Genomic DNA, 20,988 nt, shown 5'->3' with positions numbered 1-20,988 from the left:
AACACCTGCCAGCATGGCCAGTGGTCAGGAATGCTGGGAGCTGAAGTTCAAAACATCTGGAGATCTGCCTTCTGCCCATCCCTGTTTGCAACCATTTTTCTCCATTAAAATATACTTCTTACGTCTCTACTGTTTGTTTACAAACCTGTTTGTATTTCTAATTGCTCTTTCTGTCTATCTCTGTATTATATCAAGCCCTTCTGCACTCTTTAACTTGGCATCAGAGTCCTAGCCGGCATCCTGCGGGTCGGCTCAGCCTCGGCTCTTGGTTGCAGCAGTGCGAGGGCTCTTGGGCTGGCCCCTTGTGGTTAAGACGCTGAACTGCAGGCCGGAAGGTCGGCAGGACAGCAGTTCGAGACCCGAGTGCCGCGTGATGGAGTGAGCTCCTGCCTTCAGTCCCAGCTCCTGCCAACCTAGCAGTTCGAAAGCAAGAAATTGCAAGTAGATAAATAGGTACCGCCTCGGCGGGAAAGGTAACAGCGTTCCGTGCACCTCGGTGTTCAGTCATGCCGGCCACACGACCTCGGAAGCGTCTTTGGACAGCGCTGGCTCTTTGGCTTAGAAACGGGGATGAGCACCGCACCCTAGAGTCTGACACGACTGGTTGGGGACACCTTTACCTTTGCCTTTGGATCACGTGTAGGGCTGCTGCTCCCCCATATTATGTGGCGGCTTCTTTCCAGCTCCAGTGTGGTGGGTGCTGTGAGTGCTTTATTTTGTCAACTGCAACTGCTTTGTGTCCAAATGGCTCCCTGTACGGCAAGATCTCCCTCCTAGGCGACTCATGACTCAGCTGGGATTTGCCCTTCTGCCGGTTGCATCACATCCGAGCATGAGTCTCGTTCCCTTGCGACTTGCGCTGTTGTTGACTTCCAGCTGAGATGGACCGTGCTGATGAAGGACAGGGACTGAGCAGAAATAACGAGGCTATGGTTTGTAAACACAGGATGTCAACAGACAGGTCTCAAATGCCCTAATGTAGACCGAGTAAACGCAGGACTTCTGGAATCCCCAAACATATTTTCAGTACGGGGGAAAGGCATTTTGTGTGTGCTTAGCCCACCTGATACCACTCGTCCTGTTAATGGAGTAGGTTTCCTGCTTGCAGAGACCCCAGGTACCAACACGGGCCCAGGACTGGAGTGGGGTACTCACACAGCGGGGGGTGGGGGATGAGATACGCAGGGAAAAAATGGACTGTTAAAATGACTGCGCCCTCCAAACCAGCTGGGGGTGAGAGCCGGGCATGCGTGCGGCCCTTGTGCTGCCTGGGAATCTTGGCTAAGTGGGGGCTGAGACCAGCCATTTGTTTCCCTTCTTTCGTGCTCCCTTTCTCTCTCTCTCTCTCACACACACGCACGCACGCCAAAGGAACCTTTAAACTGCAAGGTGGAGGGGGCGGGAATTGGACTCAGAGAATGCATACCTTAATTGTGAAAGAAAATGGAAACTCTCTATTTGCTTCTGAACCAATAGCCTTGGACTGCAAGAATTACCCTTGGACTTCTTCACTCAATCTCTCTGTCTCTCTCTCTGTATATGTGCAGTTGTGTTTATTATGAGCTTTCTTCCTTTTTTTAATGAATGTAATGTATTAATCATGGCATGCTGATCCTGTAACGTTCTTTTATTTTGTTTTTAGAGAAAAAACTTTGGAAGGCAGAATATACACACACACGCATGCACACACACGCACATATAAATATACATACACACACACACGTGTGTGTGTGTGTGTGAAAGAGAGAGGCAGAGAGGGGGGGAATTATAGTAGAATAATAAGAATAATAACTGTATCTCAGCCAACAACCCGAAGTGGGGTTTTATAGAGGTTTTATAAAGCTTCTTAGAAATATGTGGGAATAGGTGACTCTCCTGGAAAAAACGGCATTTCAGTGGTTGGGTGCTGCATGGGGAAAGATTCGCAGACAGGGAAGGAACAGGGTAATTTTAGGAAAAATGAGAAAATTTTTACTTATAGAGCGCAGGAGTAGGCAACTTGTGGCTCTCCAAATATTTTGGCTGAAAACTCCCCACAGCCCTAGGTAGTATAGCTAGTGGTGAGGATATGTGGGAGTTGTAGGCCAAAACATCTGGAGGGCCATGCGTTGCTCGCCCCTATAGAAGGAAGGGTCCAACTTGAGCAACACTGGACTGGGTCTCCTAAAAGTCCTTTCCCACACAACACAGAGAGTGAAGAATTTCCTCCCAAAGTGAATTCTGTAGGTTCGGATAAAAATATATATATGATACAACTAGAACTTACTCTGGCCTGGTATTAGACAGCTTTCTATCTATCCATCTACCCTAGTATTGTCCACTTTGACTGACAATCTCCTAGGATCTCAGGTAGAGAAATACCTTCCCCATTATCTGGTACCCGTTCCTTTTAGCTGGAACTGCCAAGGATTGGACTATTTGCATGCAAAATATGTGCTCTACCACTGAGCTCTGGAGCCTCTCTGCTAAATCATGTTCAAAGTCAGGTTGTGTTACGATGGATGCGCAAAACAGTGCAACCTAAAGAAAAAGGTAAGTCAATATAGGAGAAAGGAAGTCAAACAAAACATAAGAAATTGAAGATCTGTATACAAAGCAAGTAAAAGCAGATAATTAGAATGGTTACAAATCCTTTAAAAAATCTACAAAAGGGCTGTCCAAATATTGTCGGCCAATATAGAACAAGAAGCATTTCTCGTTGTAGACCTTTCTTTGTTTACCAGTTAAAATGAGTTCACTTTTACTGTCTCAACCTTTGGTTGTACAACCACAACAAATATAGTATTACAGCAAATTAATGAAGTATAATTTTGAAATAATGGATAACAGTTAGCTTTTATAGCACAGTTGATTACCTGCTGACTGATAAAATCTGCTTCAAATGCTGCTGTCAAAGTATTTTTGGTTTTAAAAAATGATTTTAACTTTTCTGTACTCCTCTACCTTTCCTCAAATTGTTGCTTGAAAAGTTTCCCTGACATTTGTGATACGTTAGTTTGGATTCCTTTTTTCCAGACATTGAGTATCTCAAGTCAGTCCTTCCCATTACCACCGAGAAAGCTTTCTTTGAATACCTTCTCACTGTGGACGCATCCGAAGTTTCTATCTCGTCTGCTCCAGAGGGCTCGGTTGTCTTCTCCAGGGTATGTCAAGGAGTAACCCCTGGCAGCATTCTGATGAAATTGACTAACTACTTTAACTACTGTTCTTTTAACTAACGTAAGGTGGATCTTTAACATCCACGTTAAGGAGCCCTCCGGTTCAAGGCACAGTTTTATAGCGATTGATGTGCTATAGAGATTGATGGAGGCCTCTAAAGTTGTAACAAAAATAACAGGTCCTCCTGATCAGTTGCAAGGGAGTTTGTGCCACAAAACACTTCTTTTTCCTGCCTGTCTTCCTGCAGGTACCATTGCTTCAAGTGAAAGGTCCTTTGCTGGTGGTACAACTTATAGAGACCACCCTGTTATGTTTGGTGAACTATGCCAGGTGAGGATATGAGAGGTGTCTTAGGTTCTGTGTGCATTGGTTCATATGTGACTACAGCATCTCCTGATCTGAGACTGCAGTCCTTGTATCTGAACCCCTGGACTCTAAATTGAGGGCTGCCTGATTCCCAGAGAGGCTGCTTGATAGGTTATCAAATTCTTGCATGGAAGCTGCATGTCCTGCATGTGGGACGTAATGGATGAGGGTGCTGTTTGAATTGTCTGGTGTACTCGGTGTTTGTAGAATTGCTGTGCATTACAGCTGTCATGCAGGCAGTGAATTCCATGTAGGAATTTGTATCTGTGAAGCAGCCTAAAATAAGGCCTAGAAAATAGTATGAAATTTCCCAAAACTTAAAAAGGAGGGGAGACAGACAAACAGAGAGAAGTGATACTTTAAAGGGATCCTTAAGCAAAAGCCGGGGGGGGGGGGATCAGGTTAGGGGACTCAGAGTGTAATAGAATGTGCCCCGGTCCCGCCATCACTTTCTCTTTCCCATTTATGGTGGGGATGAGCGCAGGGTGGAAATTGCCACACGCACGGGTTTGCGGAGGCCAGATGGATGTCGAATGCTGATTGCTCCCACTGCAGAAGCATTAGACAGATACCCTGCAGGCCCTTTCTGAAGGTTAGATGATGACATACACGAAGTGAACGACCCCACCCTTGAATAGAAAGGAGTCATTTCCCCCCCCCAGATCTAAGCAACACATGAAGAAGCCCCAGAATTAAAAAGGAAAACATCCAGCTGATCCTAGCCGTGCCCCCCCTTGGCCTTGCTGCGCTGGAATGGGTGGGTGGTGAGGCAACACATCAGTGCTTAATGGCCAACCTTGATTTCCCTTCTGCAGCCTCGTGGCTACAAACGCTGCCCGATTCCGGCTCGCAGCAGGCCCAGACAAGAAGCTCATGGAGATGGGGCTGCGGCGGGCCCAGGGCCTGGATGGGGGCCTGTCTGCCTCCAAGTATTCGTACATGGGGGGTAGGTTCAGCCTCGCGATTTACCTTTTGCAGGCTGCTAGATGGTGCCACCTTTCTTGCCCTTGCTGTTACTGCAGTTGCTGTTGTTTTAAAGTGGGGTTGCAGAACTCTATTCTGGCAACGGGCCAGATTGTTCCCCAACAGACCCTCCGCAGGCCGGACGATGTCAGTGGGCCTCACACCCACTGGTGTCATCCTTGCCCATTTTGCCTTTCTCCATGTGAGAGGAGCACAGAATTCTGTGCCACTCTCAGCAGGCACTCCTCCCTGGGGCAGCCAGTCCCCAGCATCATGTGGCCGGTGCTGTGAAGATTGGACCCAAAAGAGGAGGCTTCCATCAGAAGCCATCTCCAAAGCCCAAGGGATCCCTGAATCTTTTCTGGAAAAGCCTTCCATAAATGTCGGGGCTTCGTTATGCAGGTCCTCGCTCAAGGAGCCAGCCAAGAGTGAGCAACCTGTGCCAGCTTTCCCCAACCTGACTCCCTCCAGATGTGTCAGACTACAACTCCCATCCACCAATGAGTGATGGATGGGAATTGTAGTCCCACACATCTAGAGGAGTCATCTTGGGGAAGGAGGACCTCTGTCCACATGTGGAAGATGTATCCTTCTGAGGTTCACTTTAATTTGGTTCAGGTCTCGTGGCGACAGATACCATGAACAGCCCAATGCCTCCGTCCGCTTCTCATGACTCAAGTCTTCTGTCTTCCAGGCTTTGATTTTACCAGCAATGTCCTTGCTGGGAAACTCTATGGGATTCCAGTGCGGGGAACTGTAGCTCATTCTTTTGTGTCATCGTTCACCTCGCTGGCAGAGGTCAACCCACGGGTAAGTATTGGGGGTGGCAGAAGAGGGGAGAGGTTGCCCAGGGGCTTCTGAAAGTGTTCCTCTGGGCCCAGAAGGACAGCTTCGGTTACGTTTTTTGAGTGCAGTTGCCTCGGCAATTCAAAATCACCGCCGCCATGCTGAGATCTGATATGTGTATTTATCGTTATTGAAGATACTTATTACCCTGCCTTTGTATCCCATCCCTGGGACCCCCAGCCCAGCCTGTTTACAAGCTAGATCAAAAGCAGGACAATAAAACATCAACAAAGTTCACTAGCAAATTGCAGTACAGTAGATAAAGCACTTAAAAAGGGCTTGTCTGTTTTAAAAGAGTAGTGGCGGGGAGGAGGGAGAATAGAAATTCAGTTACTGTCTACGCTGAAAACATATCTGAACAGTGCAGTTTCCACCTGGCATCTAAGCACCATCAGGGATGGAGCCAGCCAGACCTCCTGGCATGGAGAGTTCCACTGGCTGGGTGCCATTACTGCAAAGGCCCTGTCCTGGAGGTGGGGCCTGGATCAAGGCTTGCATCAAAGACCTGAGTGAGTGCAGAATTATGAGGGAGGACAGAGACAGTCTTATAACTATGCTGGCCCCAACAGCTCAATTGTGACGATCGGAACCTGGGCATAAGTCCATTCAGACCCCTGAGTGGTAGCTCCAGGGCCCCAAGATGGCAGCCAAAGCAGCGGAGGCTGTCAAGAATAACTCTCATGTCCTCCCTAATTTCCCCTGCAGAGCCTGCTGCCCCTGGGTGGGAAGGAGCCAGTGGACTTTCCCTCCTTAGTGGAGATGTGGCTGAGCCGGGTTTGCCAGTTACTCCAAGCCCCGCTTGACGGGGTGAACCACGGGGAGCTGGCAGCTTTTGTGTCCTACGCCATCACCTTCCCACACAATTTCCAAGGGCTGGTGGACACCTACTGTGTGATGAGGTAAGCCAGAGTTTGAAAGTGTCAGACTCCAACCTCATTTTGAAGGTGGACATTTATGGTTTGGGGTTGTGTTGGGTTTTGTTTAAATTAAACAGTTCTGGTTACTGTGTCCAGTTCTGGTCACTGCACCTAAAAGAAGTTATTGTAGAGCTGGAAAAAGTGCAGAAAAGGGCAACTAAAATGATCAAGGGGCTGGAGCAACTTATCTGTGAGGGAAGGTGACAACAGCTGGGATTGTTTAGCTTGGAAAAAAGGATGGTAAGGGAGACATGCTACAGGTGTACAAAATTATGCAGGGCATGGAGAATGTGGAGAGGGAGACCTTTTTCTCCCTATCTCAAAATACTAGAACCCAAAGGGGTCCTCCCATGAAGTTGATTGGTGGGAGATTCAGGACAGACAAAAGGAAGTCCTTCTTCACACAGTGCAGAGTTAAACTGTGGAATTCACTTCCACAAGAAGTAGTGATGGCCACCAGTTTGGATGGCTTTAAAAGGGGGTTGGACAAATTCCTGGAGGAGAAGGCTATCAATGGCTACTAGTCCTGATGGCTGTGTGCTACCTCCAGTACCAGAGGCAGAGAACCTATGTACACCAGTGGCTGGGGAACGTGGATGGGAGGGTTCTGTTGCACTTGTGTCCTGCTTGTGGGTCCCTGGTCGACAGCTGTTCGGCCGCTGTGTGAACAGAATGCTGGACTAGATGGACCCTTGGTCTGATCCAGCAGGACTCTTCTTGTGTTCTTCCAGACCTGCATTTCGCCTTGTGCAGGGGTGCAGAACCTCTTTCAGCCTGAGGACCAAATTCCCTTTTGGGGAAGCTCTCAGGAGCCACATTCCAGTGGTGGGTGGGGCCAAAGGAAGAAGGGGCGGGGCCAAAACAGCAGAATATTTTAGCTTAACGCTCTTTCTGCCGGTACCTAAGCCTTAGGAGAGGCATTTCAGCCTTTTAGAAGTGGGGGGGGGGGGCTGCACAAAAGCTGGGAAGCCACCCAAAGATTGGCACCCAGGGGAAAGGGATGGAGTCAGGGGAAGGGGCCCTCTGAGGCCCCCCCAGAGAGACAGATTCAGCCCCCAGGACAGAGGTTCTGCATCCCTGGCTGAGTGAGAGCTGGCCAGACCCACCCACGCCGACCGTCTCCCCCTGGGAAGCGTTGGCTCCTGCTCATTTCAGTAGAGAACTTCCCAGGGAGCTTGTTGTCCGTGTTCTTGGGGGAAGGGTGTCCTATTTTCAGCTTGGGCACCATAATCACGCCTTGGGACTGAGCTTATAAATGAGTTTTAAAGCAGCCATCCAGTTCCCAGCCTTGGTCGTTGGCTGGAAGTGAGAAACAAGAGGTTTCATGCCACGCTCAAAGAAGGAGACTGGATGTGCATTGGCAAGTCCAGCCATTAACCTTTGTCTGGCTCTGTTCCTTTCCTCCCATCTCGATGTGACTATGAATTGCTAATCAGTCCCCTGGAACTTGCTTTGATTTTTATTTTGTCCACCCTGAAGGAAGCTGTTGGGGGGGGGGGGGGCAATCAGCCCCTTCTCCCTCTCATCCTTTGGTTGCTGTGGTCTTCACTGCCAAAGGAAAAGGAAAAACAAAAAAGGTCTTTCAAATAATTTAAGCATCGCTCCCCTCTAATAGCGAAATTGGCTGGTGAGTGCCAACAGGACTGGAGCCAAAACAGGGGCACTGAGAAACAAGAGGGAGACATCAGCATGCTCAGGGGAACCTCAGGTTTGCAGAAGTACAATAAAAACAAAGAACTTGAGGGGGCAAAACCTTCAAAGAACAGCACAGTAAGTGCTGAGCATACTCAGTAACCCTAGAATGTTGCATGTCAGTTGGAAAAAGAAAAAGAAGCCTACAGGAATACACTACTTGGGCCCCAAAGAGCTTCTAATATCCTGGAGGAGGGCAAGGCTGGCTGGATCCCTGAACAGGTGCACGCTGTTTAAGGGGTTATTTATTTATTTATTTGACTTATACCATGCCTTTCTACCAAAAAATGGCACTCAGAATGGCTGTGATGCGCTGTAACATTTTGTTGCAGTTTGCACTTGTGATCTCTAAATGGAACCTCCATGTTGAGGAGCAGTGTGATGGGATAGCAGGTGCTAGGGCAAGCTGAAGATAGCTAACCACCTCATGCCTTAGCTGTAAGCTTCCCAAGGCATCTGGCTGTCCACCATTGGAAACTGGATGCTAGGCTACATGGGCTTTTGCTTTGATCTAGCAGGGCTCTTTTTATGGACTGCTGTGGTGCTGTTCCATCCATAGGAGCGGCATTCCGAACTTCTGCGCTGTCGCCCTCGCACTGAATGAGCTGGGATACCGCGCCATTGGAGTACGTCTAGACAGTGGGGACCTGGCCAAACAGTCGGTGGAGATCCGCCATGTGTTTCGAAGCTGTAGCAAGCAGTGAGTGCTCGCATCATCCCCAGTGGAATGGACACCGCTGGCAGAATGGGTCCTCCCTTCCCCCCGCGTGCCCCTCAAATCTGCTGCAGTGCTCGAGGGTTGGAGGGCTCTCCAGAGCAGATGTGGGAGGCGTGGGGGGGCTGCAGTGTGGTTGGGAGCAAGGAGGAGTCCCGTTGTATACGAAGAGAAAAATTAGCCAGCATTGAAAGACCCAAGGCAGCAGGAGGGCAGAGTGCTTGCACGAACCATGCCTCCTCTCAGCCTGAGCGGGGAAAGGAAAGCTTTTCTTGTACTGAATGTCCTCTCTCTTCTCTGCTCAAAGGGTCCATTTTGGAGTGGCTGATCGGAACAGCTCCCTCCTCCAAGGGCTCCTTACATGTCAAAGGGGCCTGGGGGTCTCCAGCAGGGGTGGGCTGCACTTAAGGTCTGGGACGACAGAGCCTTTAACCGGAGGTGCTGAGCATTAGAGCCGTGGCTGTGCTGGCTGCAAAGCCTGGACTCTCTTTCTCCAAGCTACCACTCCTCTCCTTCCCAGCCTTCCACTCCATCTCTCCTTGCAAAAAGGGTTCTAATTCTGAAGAAGCACAGCAGCTGCACTCAGAATGAGTTACCTGAACAATGTTTTTGAAGACTGCCTCTGCAGAGGGTTGCTTTGCCCATTGACACCCCCGGATCCAGTCCCTGGCGTGATGCTGCATCTGCCACGAAAAGCATCTCAGGGGTAGAGCAGGGGCTGGGCAAGTCCTCCCTCTGCTGAGACCGCCGTGGAGGGGCTGCCCTCGGCCAGAGCAGGGAAGATACTGCCCTAGGTGGGCCAGACGGACTCGAGAGAAAGCGGCTCCTTTTATCCGTATGTCTTCCCATCCAGCTTTCAGGTCCCCTGGTTTGAAACGGTTCCCATCGCCGTGAGCAATGATGTGAGTGAATGGAGCCTCAGGGAGCTGGCACAGGAGGTGAAGATGGGCTTAGGCTTGCTCCAGGGGGTGGTGGTGGGAGTCTTGGTGGTGCTATGGGCTAACACCGCTACACTTCCTTATCCTTTGGAATAAATTTTTTATTATTATTAACAAAAAAATATAAGAAGTTGTTATTATTAACATTATTATTTCAAATGGAACCTGCAACAAAATGTTGCAGCATGGAATGTTTCAGTTTGGGATTACAGTCATTCTACTCCATCTTGCACTCCCCACCCTGGTCAGTCAGCATTCCATGCTCACTGAGCATGCTTGTTTGTTTATGTTTTGCCCCCTTAGATTCTCTCCCTCCCACCCCCCTCTAAAAGTATTTTGTATGTCTACCAACCTCGCAGTTCCTCCTCGCATACTGATTCCTCCCTCTTTTACATGGCTGGTGCCATTTTGCCTACAGAAAGACTGGCACTCAGAGACTGGAGATCTCTGTGGGAACTGCAACAAGCTGTTGCAGTGTGGAGTGCTTCATTTCCAGATTCCAGCCACTGCATGCTCTGTCCTCATTGGGCTGATTTGGGAGGGTTTTTTTCCCCCATAAGAGTTTTTTCTAAAGGTTTTTTGTACTTCTGCAAGCCCCAGAGTTTTTCCCAAACCCCTTGTCTGTGGATGGTGTTGTTTTAGCTACTTGGGAGAATTGAGATCACTATTAGTAAATTTGCTGATAGTCCACTCTCAAGCAGTTCTTGTGAATTATCTTAATAGCACTCCAAGCAGCCCCTGTAAGGCAGGTCAGAATTATTATCCCCATAATAGGTGGTGTTGCAAATAAGTGGTCAGGCGAAGATCAACGCTGAGGAATTGTGGCTTGCCACAGGCCATCCAATAAGCAGAGAACTAAGGGCGTCTGACTCATAGGGCAAGCTCTTAACCTGTGCTCTACCAACCCTTTCATGGCCAGAGGCCATGATTAAATAGTTTCCAAAGGTTTGACTTGTTACTGATGCGGGTGACAGTGTGGGTCGTAGTGGGGAATCTGCCATCCCCATATCAGAAAGGTGGATAATTTGCCATTCTGTCTTGCTGTGGTCCTGCCAGGGGAGTGAAATCGACATGATCGGAGTTGGAACTCATCTTGTCACGTGCACACTTCAGACTTCTCTGGGCTGTGTCTACAAGGTAAATGTTTCCCCCCATGATGCACTTGGATGGGCAGACAGGTTGGTCCTGGCATCTCTTTGGTGCTACTGTTTATGTCAAAACCATCGCGTGTTTAACTGAGGGCAGAGAACAGCATTTTGTTAGCCTGCTGATGTTTGCCTCACTGACAACTCTTCAGAAAAAGGGGGGTCCATTTTGTCTTGCCTGGCAGCAATTCTCAAGTCCGGTGCAGAATTTGGCTTCTTGAGGATGCCAAATGTCTGTTTGGGGGCAGAAGAAATAAGTAAATTTCTAGTCCTTATGATTCTGAAGAAAATCTTGCGAAGGGATAGACAATCTCTGCTAGCAGTTCAGGCCGCAATGGTGCTGGTCCCACCGTTGCCCTGGTCAGGCTTGTGGGCTGGGACAGAGTTACGTGTGTGCAGCCTGTTATATGTTTGCGTGTGCACTATGGGAATCACAGTTGTTGGAAGTGCACAGGTGATCCCCATAGAGCCTTTTCTGAGGACCATGGGCACTGATGGCTGTCCAGCGTTCAGGCGCCTTGTGCAGACAATGCCTGCCTACCCCTTGAGCAGTAGCTGCCTGCACATTTCTCATGGACAAGAGAGTTGCTTTTTAAAAGGCCAAACCTTCAGCCGCCTGCAGCTTGCACTAGCTTCGTAATTCCACCCTTTGTAGCGGGGCTTACAGCCTAGTATTTCAACAAGAACTTCACTGCCACCATCTGACTTCATGGTAACCATATACAGACCCACCTTGGGAGCCATGTGCCCTAGCTGCTGTTGCATCATACCCCCCCTCCCCCATTTTGCCTGCCTGCCTGCCATCATCCCCACTGTAAACACTCCAAACAAATACCAGGTTGCTTTAATGGTCCAATAATCACAAAAACATTGATCGAATTATTCAGTCTGATCACTGTATTTAATATGGTAATCCGCATACCCTCTCCTCCCTGCCACCACCATTTACTTACCTGCCTGCCACTGTCCCTGCTCCCTCTCAGCATTGCCTTCCAAAACATTGGCCAGGTTGCTTTAATTAATTGTCTATCCCTCCATCTGTAGCTGGTGGAAGTGAATGGCTCTCCAAGACTGAAAGTAACTGAAGACAAAGAGAAGGCAACTATTCCAGGAAGCAAGATGGTCTATAGGCTCTGGGATGCTGCTGGTGAGATTTGTGAGCCATGTTTGGATATATGAAGCTGGCTTAGACCAGTGGGGGGGCTGGTGGCACATCTAGCCACGTTCCCGTCCACTCTGACTGTTGGACAGTCATTCCTAGTTAGCCCTGCTGCCAGAGATCATTTAACTGAGACAGAATCCATGTGGCTCTACCACTGAGCTGTGACTCTGTATGGGGCAGCCCTTGAAAACTGTCCCAAAATTTCAGTAAGTTCAAAATTCTCCTGCCTGACTTTTGCCTGGTGTAAGTTGATGGAAACATGCTGCATCCATTTCTTTTCAACAGCTTCATTGGCTACTAGTACATTTCAGGGCCTATTTCAGAGATCTGGATTATCTCAAGAAATCGCTTGTCCTTTGTGAGCCCCATGCCCAGTACGTTTAAGCTCCCTCAATGAGGCCCTGCTTTGGATATCGTATATTGTGAATGCAAGATTAGCATTTGCTAGGAGCAGGGCCTTTTCAGTAGTTGCCCCAGTATTTTGGAAACTCCCACCACCACCGGATTTCACTTCTCCTTTTGAAGGCTGACAAAAACAATATTGTTCTGCCACGCCTCTAAGAAGGAAGCCCTCGCTTATTGAGAACTGAGAGGGTGGGGTCGGCTGATGAGTTTTTAAAATTGGTTTGATTTAATTGATTTGTACTGTTTATATGTTTTATGTTGTTAATGGCTTTGAACATTTATTATTGAGAGGCCTTGCATAAGTAGAGCAAATCAGCCTTTCCCAGGCTGCTGACCTCTAGATGTGTTGGACTACAACTCCCATAATCCCCCAGCCAGCTTGGGGAAAGCTGGAGTAAATAAATAAATGAAACACAAGCACAGGCTCCAGGAATCTTTCCATCAAAGTCCATTGTAGCTTCTCTGCCTCTAGAAAACATTACTGAAGAGGAGCTTTTGCTGAGACAGGATTCTCCCAAGAACTCATTGATGAGTGTTGACTTATTAACATCCCCCCTGCTGTTGGGTAGTAAAGTCCACTGGGTTGGTTCAATCCACAGGGGAAAGTGACATCTCTGGCCTGCCCACCCTCCCAAGAACATAAGAAGAGCCATGCCTCCATCTAGTCCAGGATTCTGTTCACACAATGGCCAACCAGCTGCCATGGGAAACCCACAATCAGGACATGAGTGCAACAGCACCCTACCACCCATGTTCCCCAGCAAAGGGAGTAAAGAGGCATACTGCCTCTGATACTGGGGGTACTATGTAGCCATCAGGACTAGTAACCTTTCATAGCTTTATCCTCCATGAATTGGTCTACTCCCCTTTTAAAGCCTTCTTAATTGGTGGCCATCAGTACGTCTTATGGTAGCAAATCCCACAATCTGACTATGCACTGTGTGAAGAAGCCCTTCCTTTTATCTGTCCTGAATATCCCCCAATCAGCTTCATGGGATGGCCCCTTTGGGCTGTAGTATTATGAAAGAAGGAGAAAAAAGTCTCCCTATCCACTTTCTCTACATCTGGCATCATTTTGTAGACCGCTATCATGCCTCCCCTCACCCTCCTTTTTTCCAAGCTAAACAATCCCAGCTGTTGTAACCTTCCCTCACAGGAGAGATGCTCCAGCCCCTTGATCATCTTAGTGGCCCTTTTCTGCACTTTTTCCAGCTGTACAATTTCCTTTTCAAGGCGCAGTGACAGAACTGTACACAGTATTCCAAGTGTGTCACAAGGCAGGATGATCTTTGACGTTTCATTCCTGATTCCTTTCCTACTTATACCTGACATGGAACTTGCCTTTTTCACAGCAGCCACGCACTGGGCTGACTTTTTCGTCGAGCTCTCCACCACGACCACGACATCTCTTCCTTGGTCAGTCACCGCTAGCTTGGAGAATCCCAGGCTCTAGCTCAGGGACGATGGGTGTTGTGGCCCACCAGATGATGTTGGATTACAAGTTCTCCCCCGCTGTGCTCCAGCCTTGAATTCTCACCCACAGAGGAGGAGATCTTTCCACACTGGGCAAATGGGCATTAAAATGGAAAATGCAATTCAGTGTAAGCAAGTGTAAATTGATGCACGTTGGGGCAAAAAACACCAATTACATATAGGTTGATGGATCTGATGGTGACTGACTGTCAGGGTGGACACTGAGCCCATAGAACCTCAGAGAGTTCTGATTCTGAGGAGGAACAGCGGTCTGTGGGAGAGGAGTGTGCTCATCCCTCCCAGGCCCTGCAGCTGGCAGAGATTCCTCCTGCCGGCATTCCAGACATAGATAGCGGTCCTGGGAGTGAAAGAGCGCGGGAGGAGGGCTAGCTGGATGCTCGACGCAGACACAAAGAGCGACGAGCTATGGAGGGCACGGAAAGGAGGCATAGCACCCGTTTGGCGCGCAAGCAACGGTCGCGTCCAGAGGACCCAAGGGAAAAGGGGAGGGACTCTCCCTAGCCCTAAGTTCAGGGTCTGCAAGTGATTCTCGTTCAAACGGGGACCAACTGTTTCCAACCCGGGGCATAGGTTACTCTACCGTTCATAGCTTAGTCGCTGGTGATAGAGTTATTAAGTTGTAAAAGGAATAAAGCCTTGAAAAGAATCCTTTGTCTGTGTCTGGAGTTGGCTACTGGAGTAGACTGAAAGAGGCCGGCTAGGGCCCCCTGACACTGACCAAGAAAGAGATCTTGAGGCTGTGGTGGACAGATTGATGAAATGTTGACCCCATGCACAGCTGCTGTGAGAAAGGCGAATTCCATGCTGGGCATGGAGTTCGTATTCTGAAAGAGTGAATACCGTATCAAGAAAGTTGGAACACTGTCTTGTGTTTAACAGTGTCTAAAAAAATACATCTTTCTGGTCTTCATGGCTGAACAGAGAGGAAAAACCTAGAAATGTGGAGACATACATTGATCTGATTGACTTGCAGCACTGGCTGGTGTCTATATAAATGAAAACCACTTCTAGGGGAGGGGAGGGTGTTATCATTCAGGAGTGCATCTCTGCCTTCTGAAATGTTCACGCCACCTTTTATGTATGTTTCTACTTTCAGGATCAGCATTCTCAGGTTGCAGAATTTGAGTGGTTCCGTATTACAGAATTTGCAGCTGTCGCCAGGCCGTATGCAGCTGTGGAGTGGTGCTCCTGTACATATGGGCTTAGCTGATCCTGTATCAGCCATGCTCCTGGTCATGCCTGCATCCTCCTCTTATTATTTGCAGGATTCCCATGTATGGATCTCATGGCATTGGAAGAGGAGCCTCCCCCAAGTCCTGGACAGGAGGTTGAGTTCTGGCCACTAGGAAGAGCCACGAAAGCCGGGAAGTTGACTCCTGCAGCAGTAGAAATCCTGCACCGCGTGTACTTCAAAGATGGGCAGGTGTGTGTGCGGGGGAACCTTTTTTGTTCTTTTGTTTTTGTCTTCTGTTTTCTGAATGCACGTGATTCGGTGTCGTTGGTCTGCTTCTTCACTAGCCTGTAGCAGAGAATGTTCTGCCTCTCCCAGAATACTAGAAGACGGGGTCATCCAGTGAAACTGATTGGCAACAGATTCAGGATATAGTTAAAGCAGTCTTCCCCAATCTGGTGCCCTCCAGGTGTGTTGGACTACAACTCCCATTGTTCCCAGCCAGTGTGACCCATGGAAGTTGTAGTCCCAACACATCTGGCACACACCAGGTTGAGAAAAGGTAATTTAATGCATAATTAACTTATGGAATTCATGGCTACAACATGTGTGGTTGTAGAAAATTGTACTGTACATGCTCAGTGTCATAGGAAAACATGGCAGCAGGTGTGAGCAGCAGGAGGAGGTCAGCAATGGGGAGAGGTAGGAAGAGGTGGAAGCTGGGCAGGCTCCTTGGGAGAGGCTGGAGAGCCCTTAGCTGCTCGTGGGCCTCCTTTGAGGAGCAGGGCTGTAGAATTGTTGCCAGAAGGTTGGGGGTGATGGCTGCTCACTTGGGTAACTTTAAAGGGGGATTGCACAAATTTTATGGAGGGAGAGTTGAGTTCTGTTGATGGCTCCTAGCCATGAGACCGAAGTGCACCTTACATTTAGAGGAACATACCTCTGAGCACCAGATGCTGAGCAACAAACCATGTGAGAGGGCTGTTGTGTCAGTGTTCTGCTTGTGGTCTTCCTGGAGGCATCTAGTTGACCGCTGCTGGAAACAAGAGATGGGGCTAGATCAAACGCCTCAATCCTCTTTCAGCTCAGGGGTCGAATTCAGTTTCAGAGAAGCTCTCGGGGTCACATTTTGGTGGTGGGCAGGGCCAAAGGCGAAAGGAGACAGGACCAAATATGACACATACCAGCATATTTTAGCTTATTTGATTGATTTATTAATTACTTATTCTATTTGTACCCCACCTTTCTCCCCCCCAAATGGCACTCAAGAGCTTAAAGCTTTTACTGCTGGTAACTAAGCTGGAAAGCCACCAAATGGTCAGGGGAAAGGCAGCAGGGTCATCTCTTTGGCCTGCGTGCAGGCTGGATTTGGCCCATGGGCCTGAGGTCCTGCACCCCTGGGCTAGATGGACCTTTGGTCTGATCCAGCAGGGCTCTTCCTCTGATTCCACTCTTGGCTTAGATTCTAGAGTCAATAATAATCTTTGGTTTGAGCTTTTTCCTCCTGCCTTTCCCACCACAAAGGTTTGCCAACCGCTCCCCAGCCTCGTGGAGATCAAGGACCACGTCGGGGCCTCCTTGAAGAAACTCCGCCCTGTCCATAAGAGGCTGCAGGATCCAGAAACCTACCAGGTACTGGCTGGAGATGCAGACCCCGAATCTCTTACTTTGGATTGGTTGTGCCCATTTAAATCCTGTCTTGCTCAGAAAAGCAAGAAAATTTTCTTGGGCAGAAAATTAAGAGTGGTAAAAGGGTAAGGACTATATTGAACGAAACCCTTTCAGAGCAGTTTCTCTTAATTTTGCATTAGTGGTTGTAAATAAGGAGCAGCTAGTTATTCTAGAATGATTAATCCAGAGTCAGAGGATGTGACTGTGTGTCTGTCCCTGTGTATCCATCAGGCAAAGTATATGAACAAGATAATATGGGATCTTAATCCTTGCATCGGTGCTGCAGACTAGATGTGATGGCAGCATGACCCTTGTGTCAGAATGGGATCACAAATTTACGAGGGAAAGTTAATGTTCAGTGGGGAGGGAGGGGGATGAATCTTTCTACTGCCGATGCTTTTCCTCCCCAAACAGACTGCTACTAGCTATTTTTCTTCTGATAGAGCTTAGATCAGAAGCATCAGACCCCCCCTCCAAAAAAAAAAATCAGGAGAGAAAAACAGCGGGAGGGAAGATTTAGCACCACCCAGCTGCCCTATGGTTTGTTTGTTTCTTTAATAAACGTATATCCTGCTTTTCTGTAGAGAACCATATCCGAAGCGCCAAACAAAAAATCTGGAACGTACAAAACATCAGAATCACACTTAGATAAATGCAGTATCTACTACAAACAGAGCATCAGCAAACAGTGGTTATACAAGCCCTGTGCAGGCACTTGCCTCGACACACAAGGACCAAGACAGTGTAGGGAGTGTATATGTGGGCGAATACAAGCCCTGCCCCCCCGATCCCCAGGAGCATGGGCTCCTCTAAAGACCTGGAGGGGGGTTGGAAGTACTTCTCAGGGTTCCCAACTGCAGGAAGGTTTGTAAGCACCTTCAGCTGAGCACTTAGGAAGCCCCTTCAGACCTCAGCAGCATACAGTAAGGGCCAGAAATATCGGAGCAAGGATAACTGTTTTGGCAGTTGGCCTCTGTACACCACCACATTGAAGTTGAAAGGAAACACCCAGATGGGAGCGAAGTCAGGACTTTCAGCTGTAATTCAAGGGGTTTGACAAAAGTGGGGTACTAACCATTCAGGAAGGACAGCCAGTGGCATACACACACACCCATTGTTGGTGGCTCATAAATAATGGAACGAATGGCTGACAAGCAGCTGCATGGCCAGGTGTGGCCTGTTTCCTGGGTACCCCATGATCAATCAAGCAGGTGAAAGGCCTGGAAGTGGCTCTGAGTGTTATATTTGCATTTGGTAGCTGTTCACTGGAACCCCCAACATGAGGTCCAAAGAGGTGTCCATGCGTGTGAGTGAAGGAGGACATCATTAGGCTGAGGAAACAACATAAACCCATGAGAAAGATAGCAAAAACAGTGGGAGTGGCCAACACAACAGTTTGGAACCTCCTGGAAAAGAATAAACTGGCAAGCTCAGCAACAGCAAAAGGCCTGGCAGACCACGGAAGACAACTAAAGTGGATGACCGCAGAATTCTGCTCATGGTGAAGAGGAACCCTTTCACAACATCTAGCCAGGTCAAGAACGCTCTTGCGGAGGTAGGCATGTCATTGTCAACATCTACAGTCAAGAGACAGCTTTATGAATGTAAATACAGAGGCTTCACAACAAGGTGCAAACCACTGGTAACGCTCAAGAACAGACAGGCCAGATTAGCCTTTGCCAGCAAACACCTAAAAAAGCCTGCCCAGTTCTGGAATAAGATTCTTTGGACTGATGAGACCAAGATTAACTTGTATCCGAATGATGGGAAGAGAAAAGTATGGAGAAGGAAAGCAACAGCTCATGATCCAAAGCATACCATATCATCTGTCAAACGTGGTGGAGGCAGTGTTATGGCATGGGCATGTATGCCTGCCAATGGAACCGGGTCACTGGTGTTTATTGATGACCTGACTGCTGATAAAAGCAGCAGGATGAATTCTGAAGTGTATAGGGCAATACTTTCTGCTCAGATTCAGCCGAATGCTGCCAAGCTGATAGGACGCCGCTTCATATTGCAGATGGATAATGCCCCAAAACATACAGCAAAAGCTACCCAAGAGTTTCTCAAGGCAAAGAAGTGGGATGTTCTTCAATGGCCAAGTCAGTCACCTGATCTCCACCCAATAGAGCATGCTTTTCACTTCCTGAAGACAAGACTGAAGGCAGAAAGACCCACAAACAAGCAGCAGCTGAAGGCAGCTGCAGTGAAGGCCTGGCAAAGCATCTTGAGGGTGGAAACTCAGCATTGGGTCATGTTGATGGGTTCCAGACTTCAGGCAGTCATTGACTGCAAAGGATTTTCATCCAGGTATTAAAGGCGACCCTTAAGTTTGAAATGATGTTGGTTTGTTCCATTACTTATGAGCCACCAATGATTGGGGGGGGGGGGTGTATGCCACTGCCTGTCCTTCCTGAATGGTTAGTGCCCCACTTTTGTCAAACCCCTTGCATTACAGCTGAAAGTCCTGACTTCGCTCCCATCTGGGTGTGTGTCCTTTCAACTTCAATGTGGTGGTGTACAGAGGCCAACTGCCAAAACAGTTATCCTTGTTCCAATATTTCTGGCCCTGACCGTATGTGTGAAGGTCTTTAGAGGAGCAGTATGCGCAGAGATATTGGGGGCAGGACTTGCACACATGGCCACTGTCAGGGTTCCCCTTCTGACCCGGACCTCCAGAGCAATCTCTTGCCTCTGTAAGAGTTCCACCTTCTTTTACCTTCCCTTTTCCAATAACATGGGGTTTAAGCTGTAGACGTGGGGTGATTGACACTCTAGACACAGGGTTTAACCACAACAGTTAATTTACTGGTAAATTAAAGCAAGCAAATCGCAACTAAAGGTGTTTACACAATAGAACTGAGTGATACAAAAGGCCTTAAGAGAAAATCAAAGTTGCAAAACTCAAGTTTCTTTACCCTAGCTGTACTTGGACTTTTCCAGGCTGCTCCTTCCTGCTCCCTCTTCAGGCTCTTGTCTCCCCAACACTGCGCTTACTGGCTCTGTTGCTGTCTTCATAGAATAGTATAGTAGGGTTGGAAGGGGCCTACAAGGCCATCGAGTCCAACCCCCTTATATACCCTCCTCCCTCAAAACTGGTAGTACTGTTTCAAACCTGAAGAAATGAAACTTAACTGGAGAAATGAAATTGAATCTTAACCGGGAAAATGAAATTCCTCTCAGGGATACCCCCTTCCAATAAAAACCCCAGGCCTCTAAGCCTGACCTTTTACTTTTCTTCTGTAGGCCTCAAACCTTCACAGCCACACACACTTTATCCCTTGTGTGAGCAGACTGAATGCCTGCATAGGGCTACTCTTGAGTATGGCCACTACCAACAGTTAATGGTCTGCCTGAACCAGTGTTTTAAGTGCTTGCCTAAATGCAGGAAGAAAAGGAGCCCAAGAATTCTTCCAGGAAGGGCATAACATAATCAAGTTTCACTTTCCCACGTCCTGCCTCCCACCCATTCACAGCAATGTGGCACAACGTGCATTCTGCCACACGGGTTGTGCTGCTGCAGTTGCAGTTTGCCCCTTGGTTGTAGCGTAATTCTGAGTTATCAGTTGCAGAAACCCAACACTGGCTGATGGATAATTGCCATAATTTACCACTTGTGAAATTCTGAGGCTAGGCTCTGTTGAAAGACTGAAAGCCAAGCTTAGATGGGCCCTGCTCTGATGTTCTTTTGTCTTGTTCCTTGTTAATATTAGAAAGGTATTTTCAAGTCTCTCGTGTTTGTATGAAGTTTATGGCCCAGTTCAGAAGTCACAACAAGCCAGGGTTTTTAAAACAACCCAAGGGCACCCCCTCCATGGGTTGTTTAGTGTGACGTCTGAATGCAGAACTCTGGATTGTTGGGGGAGAGACAACCCAGAGTTGTAACCCATGATTTGTTCATGGGTCATCACACTAAACAAGCCAGCATGTCACTGGGTTATTTAGCTCAGCGGGAGCAATTGGGTGGCTGGGAGCCAGCACACTTGCTCCCACTCATTCACAGCTACCCAGGGTTTATGTCTATTGTTTATTTATTTATTTTCTATACTGTCCAGTAGCCAAAGCTCTCTGGGCGGTTCACAAGAATTAAAACCGTAAAGTAGAATATAAAACAATATAGAATATGAAAGCGTAACACTACAGTATAAAAGTACATCCAGAATAAAACGTAGCAGCAATGCAGAGGTTTAAAATACAGATTTAGAAGAGCTATAAAAACCTTGGGTAGCTGTTGATATGTTTCTCCGTATAAGGCAACTCCGCTGTAAGTCACACCAGACTTTCCATCATCCTCCATCAGTGATGTGGTTGTCTCAGATCTTTTTAAGTGGAATTGACCCTAAG

General features: G+C 48.1%; 1 protein-coding gene across 2 annotated transcripts in view; it reads left to right on the top strand.

Moving 5' to 3' along the window:
- NAPRT (nicotinate phosphoribosyltransferase) overlaps positions 1–20,988 on the top strand; it is a 29,303-nt gene that overhangs the window by 7,872 nt on the left and 443 nt on the right. For both annotated transcript variants that reach the window (XM_084848567.1, XM_084848566.1), the window contains exons 2-12: positions 3,016–3,143; positions 3,407–3,489; positions 4,341–4,471; positions 5,183–5,298; positions 6,040–6,233; positions 8,503–8,643; positions 9,512–9,596; positions 10,653–10,733; positions 11,786–11,888; positions 15,068–15,225; positions 16,498–16,605. In XM_084848567.1, coding sequence (XP_084704693.1) covers positions 3,016–3,143; positions 3,407–3,489; positions 4,341–4,471; positions 5,183–5,298; positions 6,040–6,233; positions 8,503–8,643; positions 9,512–9,596; positions 10,653–10,733; positions 11,786–11,888; positions 15,068–15,225; positions 16,498–16,605 — 1,328 coding nt within the window. The remainder of the gene's footprint in view (positions 1–3,015; positions 3,144–3,406; positions 3,490–4,340; positions 4,472–5,182; positions 5,299–6,039; positions 6,234–8,502; positions 8,644–9,511; positions 9,597–10,652; positions 10,734–11,785; positions 11,889–15,067; positions 15,226–16,497; positions 16,606–20,988) is intronic.

This window comes from Heloderma suspectum, chromosome 4, assembly GCF_057233095.1.
Source record: "Heloderma suspectum isolate Gila_16-S chromosome 4, 16-S_ref, whole genome shotgun sequence".
Taxonomy (NCBI): Eukaryota; Metazoa; Chordata; class Lepidosauria; order Squamata; family Helodermatidae; genus Heloderma; species Heloderma suspectum.
Note: the sequence above shows the minus strand (reverse complement) of the source record. Positions and strands in the feature narration are given on the sequence as shown.